A 9,270-nucleotide genomic window follows, 5' to 3' on the forward strand; every position below is an offset into this window, starting at 1 on the left:
TTCCTCAGGAATGGATCAATGGGCTTATTGAGCAGCAGGACTTCTGGGTACACGACTTAATTAAGCGATGTGGCTGGTCTACAGCTAATTAATTAATAAAATTCATGATTCTGATGCCCTGAACGCACGGACTTTTGTCCCCATGTTCGTAAGTGACTAGCGTGTTTGCAATACATCGTCACCTCATGAAGAATCAATCAGTTTCAGGCTGAAACATTTCCATTCAAGAGATTGGAATGGAGAGATCGTCTTGCTCGGTCTACAACCGACCACAATCTTCTCAGCAGTGCTGTCGCACTTTAGGGACAGCGACCAACGACACGTTCGAATCTATATAAGAAGTCCTCCTTGGCCAACTTAATAATTTGGGCATACATTATTCAATACAACATCACCATGTCAAACTCAAGAACTAACAACGCCACGGAGGCCACCGTTGATAAACAGAAGATTTTTGCCTCGGGAACCTTTAAAAATGTTTGGATGGCCACTTATACCCAGGGAGCAAGAAGTGGAGAACGCTACGTGGTGAAGGAATTCAAAACGGGTTCGGTCTTCGAAGCCCATTACTTCGAGGAAGAAATGAACATAATACGCCGTACACAAAAGATTATTGACGACTTCGATAGCGCTAACGTCATCGAAGCTGGACGACATATTCGATTGAACACTCCTGAGATTTGGACGTATGAGAAGTCTGGCCACAAAGCTCTGGTCGAACCAATGATAGAAGGGTTTGAGAAGTTCAACAGCAATTCTGGATGGGCCGCAAATATAGGAGGGGAGTGGGGTGAGGCTATGCAGGCACTAAGTCACTTCTCATACCACAATTCTAATCGCCATTTTCTCTTGTGCGATCTCCAAGGTGGCGTCTACCGAAACGGATAGTAAGCACCTCACATCCATTATCTCGTGAAGTGAGCTGACATGGTGATGCTAGTGTTCTTTCAGACCCAGTCATCATGTCTCAGGCTCAAGACTGCGGTCCTGCAGACCTAGGACAACCTGGAATCAACTCGTTCTTCCAAAGACATCGATGTGGACGTTTTTGTAACAGGCAGTGGGTGAAACCAGGAGTGATTGGCAGAGCTGTGATTCCCATGCGTCAAGGAACAAGCATGATCGCTCATTTGCCAACGCGCCAAAGCCACAACCCTCTCTCTAGACTTCGGGAATAACTGATGCGAACAAGTGCGGAGGACTAACGAGCTGTCAACAACTGAGGCACCTCTATGAGCTCGTTGTCGATGTCGAAACTCTACAGCATAAGGGGATATGATGCTGGGAGATTTGATGAAGAGAGACGGATTTACTTACCTTTTGCCAAGTAAACAACTTCCAGCGAAATGCAGATTTTTACATCGCATTGTGACATCAGAATCTGAACTATGCTCTTAATTGATACCACCCCCCAGAGAACGAGTTCGTCTTTCAATAGATTTTTTTTTAAAGTTACTTCATTAAGGTAAGAAAGAGTCCTCAAATAGTTCTGATTCCTAACTCCGAAGCGGCTACATCGCTTGTATTCCCTGAACGCCATCGTGCGTGGATATATATGGCTTGATTGTACTCGAAGGCTCTTGCGCAATATGTTACATCATAGTTGAACCGCTCCGAAGACTGGTATATATCTAGCAGGCATACATACTCGATCTACAGGAACTTTAGAGAAAGCTAGAAAACAGCAATCGCAAGGGTCATGATTCGGGATGGGAGAAATGGGTTAGAAAGTGCCGAAATAACAGATAATCAATCTTATTGGCACTATTACTGCTCGCATTTAATGAAAATACCGATATTTAAACTTTATTTACTCGTTTAAATAATGTGACTATCCCTCTCGTTCAAGCTCCGGCCTGACATCTTGAATATCGAATCGAGTTATCGGATTTTGTGGACACGACCCAGTGTGTATGTTCCTATGGAATACATCTAGGCGGATAGATGTCGTGGAGTGTGGCCATGAACTGCACAGACTTGTTTGCAATATTGCAAGAAGAGTTCTCGGTGGTATTTGCGAAACTATTCCACAGTTTCTCGAGACCCGATAAACCAGACCTTGTGACGGCAAGTGGCATTGCAAAGCAGCATCCTAACTGCCATATTATCTGCCTTGAGGCTGCTTTGCATGTCTTCAGTCTCTAACAGCTGCTCGGGGGCGAGGTATTCGTAAGAAGACCTCCTGGGGTCAGTAGGTGCGCCATATCAGATGGAAGGTGCGTATATCACGGGAACAATATGGGCAGAAAGGAGTAGTATTGATAAGTCTGAAGAATCTAAGTGAGAGTACAGGAGTGAGGATATATAGGCATGAAAGGTTTCAGCACTAAGAGCCCCTAACTAGTCCTAAACCAGCGAATAAAAGTGGAGACAACCGAATTCCAACTGACACGCCAGCTCTCGATAGCCAATATAGATCAGCCAATCACTATACGATCGTAATGCATCGTTCTATACGTACGAAAGAGCTTGAGTGTGTCCTCTGACGGTAAGAGGCGTTAAATTGATGCGCAACAATCGATTTCTTGGTTCCTGGATTCAAATTATAATAGTGAAACAGCTTTTTTGCACGCTCATGTGCCATGGATGCAATCTGATCTGAAGACTAGAGCATTAAGGTTGTCTCGAAAATTCATAGATTTGCATGTACGGTATGATGTTGGCCTCAACAGGTAACAAGGTGGAAGAAGACTGGCAAAATAACCCTCAAGAACCAGGTACCATTGATCATTCCTTAAGAGAACCTTAGCCCATCAGCGCCAGTCAATAAGTATCAAGCTATCATAGGTACATTCGGAACCTGGGTTCACTTCGTTCGGGCTGCGTAGACGCAGCAGGCGTTCCGCTTCCTCTCGCATCAGCTGAGCTTCTTCTCCGTGCCGAGGTTCTTGTTCCAAAGCTTCGGAGAGTTTGAAGAGGACTCTTGCATGCTCAGCCATCATGATATGAGTGCGCATCTGGGTGATAGTCAGTGCATCACGCAAGTGTCGTCTATTTTAATCAGTTACGAAAGCACTGCGTACATCGGATTTTCCTGGTACTCACACTGCAGATTCTACTTTTCCTCGATCCAGTGCAACGCAGCCTAAGTGGTACATACAACCTGCATTGAAAGGATTTGTTCGCATCTGGTCTCCTTTCAACCATAAGTTCTGGGCTTCCAGAAAATGGGTCCCTGCAGATTCAAAATCAATATTGTGACGATCAACTAGACCAAGCCCGAAATGAGCACTGAATTGTTAGCATCCCGAGGTGTTACGAAGAAAAGAGTGCTTACCCCGCCGCTCTGGCCCAATTTTAGGGCTTCGTGGATTCGATCTGTCTAAGTGCGCTGCTAAGTAGCTCTTGTGCCGCTTGCGGCTGGCCAGACCAGACCAAACACAATCCCATTTCTATCATGATTGTTGGACTCAATTCACCTTTATTTTCTTCCTGTTGATCCGACCATTCAAGGTAGTGACCACGCGAACGCTCGTACCATTCAAGGGCTTCGGTAAAGTTGTTGAGAGTAGCCATCCCTGTTGCAGCATTATTCGCGGCCCAAGCTGATTCTCGAGGGCTGAATGGTACGTCGTGGCTGCGAATTTCGTACGATTTCTTCAGCCACTGTACTCCTTCTTCTGGCTTACCCAAACGAAGGAGCAATTGGCCACGGTGAGAAGACAGGGAACCTTGCAGACTAATTGCTTGATCTTCCGGAGGCAGCGTATTCAAAGCCATGGTGTTAACCTCGATCAGATCTGCAAGATCATCCAAGGAATTGATTTCCAAGAGATATCTGCGATAAGTTAGTGATGAACCCTTTGAATATGGCTTGGTGGCGTGGTGTACCGCTGGCAAGAGTTGTTGAGACTGCAATAGAGTGACAATGCTGTGAATTTGGGGTTGAATTTCTTCTCTTCGCGGAAACAATCTTTGAGACTGATGACATGCAGAAGATACTTAGCACACAGGTCCCACATCAGATACAAATTTGCTCTGTTAGCGTCTCTCCGGGGATGAGTGTGGTACATTAAAATTGCAGCATTGTTGAAAGCCTCTTGTCGCTGCTCAGACGTCATAGAATGCTTGAAAGCCGCCTGTACAAGTCGGTGTAGCGAAAAGGTCGTTGATGTGTGATCTCTTTTAACGAGAGCAAGAGTGAGAAGAGTTTCGATTGCACCCGAGAAGCTAGATGTTTTCGTTAATTTAAGAACTGAAACACATACACCTGCTGGCTTACCTTATGAGATCCGAGCAGAAGCGGAGTGACTCGGGCACATCGTCGGGAGAGTCAAGTTCAAAGAGTGCTTGAGGGATACTGTCCGGCTCAACGAAAGCCATTACTCCCAAGATTGTATGACTCTGGGGGTTGAGAGACTTGAACGAGAGAGCCCAAAGTGCATTGATGGAGCGGTTACCTGATATTCCATGCAGATGGCTCGGAGCCTGATTGTAGAAATTCATGAACTCAGTGATGGACAAGGCACGGCTATGTATCAATCCCGCCATCGCCGAGATCGCGAGAGCGTGTCCACTAAGTTTTTGCGAGAGTTGTTGTGCAGAAGTAAGTTCGTCTTCCTTGAGATCGGATGTAAGATCTGTGGAAAGAAGGTGGAGAAGGAAGCTCAATCCAGTCTGGTTGTCCAACTAGTAAGTTCCATCATACGATCTGCGAGCTCAAAGGCAAGTGATGGATTGCGTGTCGTGATAAGAGCCTGGCCACGGCTTGCAAGCGGCCAGAAATCGCGGATTAAGTCGGCGAATTCAGCATTGTCATACACAATGAGCCAGCGACAATCTAGTTTGATGTCAACGAGACAGGTTGTGATGTCAGAAAAGGATGACCTACGAGTTTGTTGAAGCCAGTTGAGTACAAGAGCAAGATTCTGGTCGTGATCACCTTGTCGCGCGTCTGGCAATCTGAGACGAAGGGCAATATCCGTGAAACTCTGCTTGGTGGAGACAAGCTTCTCACTTTGCACCCAGAACAGTGCATCCAGCTCACCTTTTCGCAGCTTATTCTCGGCATATCTCAGGGCCACTATGCTTTTGCCAACACCTCCAAGACCGTGGATCGTCAGAGATCGAAATGACTGTTCCGTGCCGACCTCATTGAAATGCTCCTCGATCTTCTGACCGAGATCAACACGATCAAAGTATCGTGACGTTCTGATGGCTGGGAGGACCACACAAGGCAGTCTTGCATGCTCGTCCGACAGAGAGAGTTGTTTCAAGCTGGAGGATAGTAAGGGCTGTTCCTGGACCGAGGAAGTTCTGCTTGCCTGGCTCGATCGCTCTGCGAATTTGGAGAGCATCTCAATTCGAGACAATACCTCGCCAATGTGACGAGAAGTTGACGAGAACTGCTGCTCTAAAGGCGCCCACTCGATTTCAAGTGAAGTTCCTAGGAGACTGAGCGTTAATGCTTTGTTATTGCTCCGATGCACAGCTCATCTCATCACCTACCATGGGTTGTGTATATAATGTCGTTTCGCATGAATTTGACCACAGAAAATAGGAAGGAGAGGAAGGAGAGAAAGGTGACACCAATCTCCACACAACACTCCTTCAGTTCTGCTGTAAATGTATTTGCCTTGGTGAAATGGTTGTTGAGAATATCGATCTTGTGGCAATTCTCGCGCAGCATTCGAATAACATTTGCGGCGGCGCCTGTCTCCGTGAAATGCGATTTAGTTCATCCCACCACCTAGAAGCTTAAAGAATGGCAGACCTTGAGGATAACCCTGAGAAGTCCCCAGAGTACGGATGTGTCAATTCTCGAAGAAGCCTGCTGCATGCAGTTGTCGGTGAAGGTTCTTAGTTTCAAGAGACCGTGCCCCAGCAGGGCGAATTCTTGGTGGATTGCAGAGTCCGCAGGGCCGCCAAGACTTGATTGAATTTGGAGCTGCACGTCTTCCCAAGTGCCGAAATCGAGGACTTGTCGTAAATCATCGCGCTCGAGCTGGTCGCGACCAGCGCTTCCGGCAGACCTCCACTGATCGGACAACAGCTGTTCCCTGTGATGTGATGATGAGCGTTTGCCTAGGTACTTTATGTTGGATTCGGTTCGACGGCACTCACATTTGAGACATCTCCATCTTGACAGAGTTCTGACTGGAGTGAATGGAAATAGATGGGGGAGCAGTGCATTGCCGTTGAAGGGTTGTTGTTCTCGTTGTCGTTGCAGGAGTAGAGAGATGCGGAAGGCAGCCTGCGGGGCGTTCACCTTCCCCAGCCAGCCGAGCCTCCCAGGCTCGTCATGGCTCCTTCCAACGCGCTCAATATTCACTCAATGTTCTAGATCATGGCATTTCATTGCATCTTGTTTGCAAATAAATTTTCTATCCTTGAACCCGAAAGGCTTGTTTGCTAAAGGTACGGGGGGAACTTGGGACATAAAAGGCATAGACATAATAATATGAAAGTCTTAAATAGTAAAAGTGCAAAAAAGCTTTGATCTACTATGAAATTTAAATACTGAACATTGCTATATCCCCTTAATTCCTTTAACTAACTAGCTTTTGCATTTAATGCACTATCTTTGACCGCACTAACTCTTATTGCACTAGCTTTCATTGCACCGGGTCTCTGAATGCACCGGCTCTCTAAATGCACCGGCTCTCTAGCTACACCAAAGCATATACGCAAAAGTAATGTAAAAAGAAAAAAATTATGATAACGCAAAAATTTTCACTTAAAAAAAACAAAAAATGAAGCTACCTAAACTTCATTAAAAACGCTCGTGGGTAAAGCAAAGGGCGGGAATACTCGGGTAAAATTATAAATACCCTCATTTCCTAAAACCCGAGCATCCGAGCACTCCTTTATTAAGCTAGAGCAGCTCTATAACCCCTTAAGAATAAGATCTTGCTCTTTTCCATTTTTCTTTCTCTTCCTCTTCTATCAGTTTTGCTGTGCTACTGAACGCTGTGCATTTAGAGAGCCAGTGCATGCCGAGAGCCGGTACATACTAAAAAATTCAGAAAGCTAGTATATTCTAAGAGCCGGTGCATTCATAGTGCCAGCGTACTAAATACATGAAAATAGCTATTTTATTGAGTACAAGAAGTGACTAAGGGAGCTCAGAGAGGATGCAAGTAGCGAAATCATAGCAATTCAAGTTATTTTTTGCACTTCAAATACTTCACATTATCATATTATCATACCTGTGCCCTTTATGTCCTAAGTTCCCCCCATATAAAGGCAATGAATGCTATGAAGCTAAGCACGTAACTTATCTTTGACTGCCATCGTCCACATTGTACATGCAAAGGAATTGGGAAATTTGGTAACCCGGAGTGAATATCACAAAAATAGTGAATCATCAACCTTGAGCACACCGAATACATCCTCACATTCTCTCCGCCTTGCGCTGGGTCACCACCATCTCCGTCTCTGGAACCTTAATGGGTAGTGGCCCGTTCTCTCTTACAGCCGTGAGCTGCTCGAATGCATGGGCTACCTGCAGCAAGACTCCATCAGAAAAGGCTTTCGTGATGAATATCAGGGAATAACTTTGGCGCAGTCAGTATCTTATATTGTGAGAAGGGCAGAAGTTGACGTACGGCATTCCAGGCGCAACTTTGACCAAATTCGGCTTCTTCTTATCAAGTTGGACAGAGGTATCTTCTGGCCAGAATCCGAGCGGAACAGAAATTACTGGAAACCCCATCTTTGCAGCAAGATCGTTTCCTATATCCTGGTCGGCAGGAACAACTAGCACGTCAAGATGGTACTTCTTCATTGCCCCAAGGATCCCCCCCTCGCCACCAAAAAACTGCTCCTGCTTCACCATCTCCTTGTACTTATCCCCGTCAACATCGACCCCCTCTGCTTGAGTCCATAAGAACTTGCCGATGTCTCTGTCTGGGTACTCCTCGGCCGGGAAGCGTTTTGTGAACTCGATAATGTCTTCTGCTGACTGGATGTTGTTTGGATTAGTTTCCAGAGTTTGGAGGTAGCGGACAATATCTCTCTTGAATTCGGACGACCGCACGATGCCTTTGACTTGCTCATTGAGCTTCTTGAAGTCATCCGCCTGTGGAAAATCAGAATCTTCTACCACATTTGCTCCGGCAGAGCTCAATGTCTGCAGCGCGGATTCGAAAGAAGCCTGGATCGGTGCTGGTGATTCGCCTTCCCAAGTGTTCCGAGGAACTCCAATAGTGATACCACTTAGATCTGTTCCCTTGCAAAAGGTCGTGAAATCGGGGATGGGGTTGAATGGGATATGCCAAGTTCTTTCGTCCCGCTTACTTCTCCCTGCCATCTCGCTGAGCAAGTACGCTGCGTCTTTGACTGTTCTTGTGAGAGTCCCAATCACATCTTGCCGACTCGAAATAGGGATAACGCCATCGGTACTGATGAGGCCGCGGGTTGGTTTGAAGCCGACGACATTGTTAAGCTCGGCTGGGCCTACAATGCTACCCCAGGTCTGCGCATCGGATTAGCTTTCTGCAAGGACAGGGCAAGAGTAGATCGATCTCACCTCGGTGCCAATTGCAGCAGTAGACAGTCCGAGTGCCGTCGCTACCGCCGAGCCGGAGCTGCTTCCTGCAGGTGTAGAGTTCGGATAATATGTGCCCAATGTTTGGCCACCTCTTGGGCTCCAACCATTACTGATATTCAAGCCTCTGAAGTTTGCCCACTCCGAAAGGTTCGTCTTTCCCAGAATCACAACGCCGGCTGCTCGGAGTTTGCTGATCAGAGAAGACTCGAGCGCAGGCTTCGCTCCCAAAAGAGCATAAGAGCCCGCGGAGACATCCAACAACTTGTCTTTGGTAGCGATGTTGTCCTTGACCAGAATGGGAATGCCATGGATAGCGATAGCGCGATGATCTAGGAAGGGACGTTTTCAGCTATTCTAGAAAGTGGAGGGTTGTCATCATCTGGACTTGCCATCTGTACTTGCGGGCGGACAGGAAGGCTTCATGCATTCAACCCCTAGGTTTGGCGTGGGCATAACAAATGAGAACGATGTCAACAATCAACAATCAACAAAGCTCGCTTCGTAAACAAGTCAGCCTGGCTACATTAAGTGGCATGAGAAAAGACCTGAGAATTCCGACACACATTACAACAACAAACGCGGTAGATATCGGTCTCAGGGTCATTAACGAACATGGGGACAAAAGTCCGTGCGTTCAGGGCATCAGAATCATGAATTTTATTAATTAATTAGCTGTAGACCAGCCACATCGCTTAATTAAGTCGTGTACCCAGAAGTCCTGCTGCTCAATAAGCCCATTGATCCATTCCTGAGGAATTTTGTCCCATTCTTCTAATACT

The 9,270-nt window shown here is 46.4% G+C and overlaps 3 protein-coding genes across 3 annotated transcripts; 1 reads left to right on the forward strand and 2 right to left on the reverse strand.

Annotated features, from left to right (window-relative positions):
- Window positions 1-396: 396 nt before the first annotated feature.
- LY89DRAFT_778483 (kinase-like protein) lies at window positions 397-1,178 on the forward strand (the record flags this gene model as incomplete). The annotated part of the gene is made up of 2 exons (XM_018222211.1): window positions 397-887; window positions 941-1,178. 2 exons carry the CDS (start codon window positions 397-399, stop codon window positions 1,176-1,178), a joined length of 729 nt encoding a protein of 242 aa, XP_018076534.1.
- A 1,575-nt stretch (window positions 1,179-2,753) lies between these two features.
- On the reverse strand, window positions 2,754-6,074 carry LY89DRAFT_778484 (uncharacterized protein; the record flags this gene model as incomplete). Its single annotated transcript, XM_018222212.1, has 10 exons — window positions 2,754-2,991; window positions 3,046-3,231; window positions 3,479-3,778; window positions 3,832-4,170; window positions 4,223-4,580; window positions 4,649-4,780; window positions 4,832-5,386; window positions 5,449-5,656; window positions 5,714-5,999; window positions 6,064-6,074. The coding sequence occupies 10 exons, from the start codon at window positions 6,072-6,074 to the stop codon at window positions 2,754-2,756; spliced, it is 2,613 nt and encodes an 870-aa protein (XP_018076535.1).
- Window positions 6,075-7,192: 1,118 nt separating this feature from the next.
- On the reverse strand, window positions 7,193-8,883 carry LY89DRAFT_778485 (putative amidase; the record flags this gene model as incomplete). Its single annotated transcript, XM_018222213.1, has 4 exons — window positions 7,193-7,496; window positions 7,548-8,416; window positions 8,471-8,820; window positions 8,877-8,883. The coding sequence occupies 4 exons, from the start codon at window positions 8,881-8,883 to the stop codon at window positions 7,334-7,336; spliced, it is 1,389 nt and encodes a 462-aa protein (XP_018076536.1). The 3' UTR covers window positions 7,193-7,333.
- Between the last annotated feature and the right edge of the window lie 387 nt (window positions 8,884-9,270).

The sequence above is a fragment of the Mollisia scopiformis genome (assembly GCF_001500285.1).
Source record: "Mollisia scopiformis unplaced genomic scaffold LY89scaffold_4, whole genome shotgun sequence".
NCBI lineage: Eukaryota > Fungi > Ascomycota > Leotiomycetes > Helotiales > Mollisiaceae > Mollisia > Mollisia scopiformis.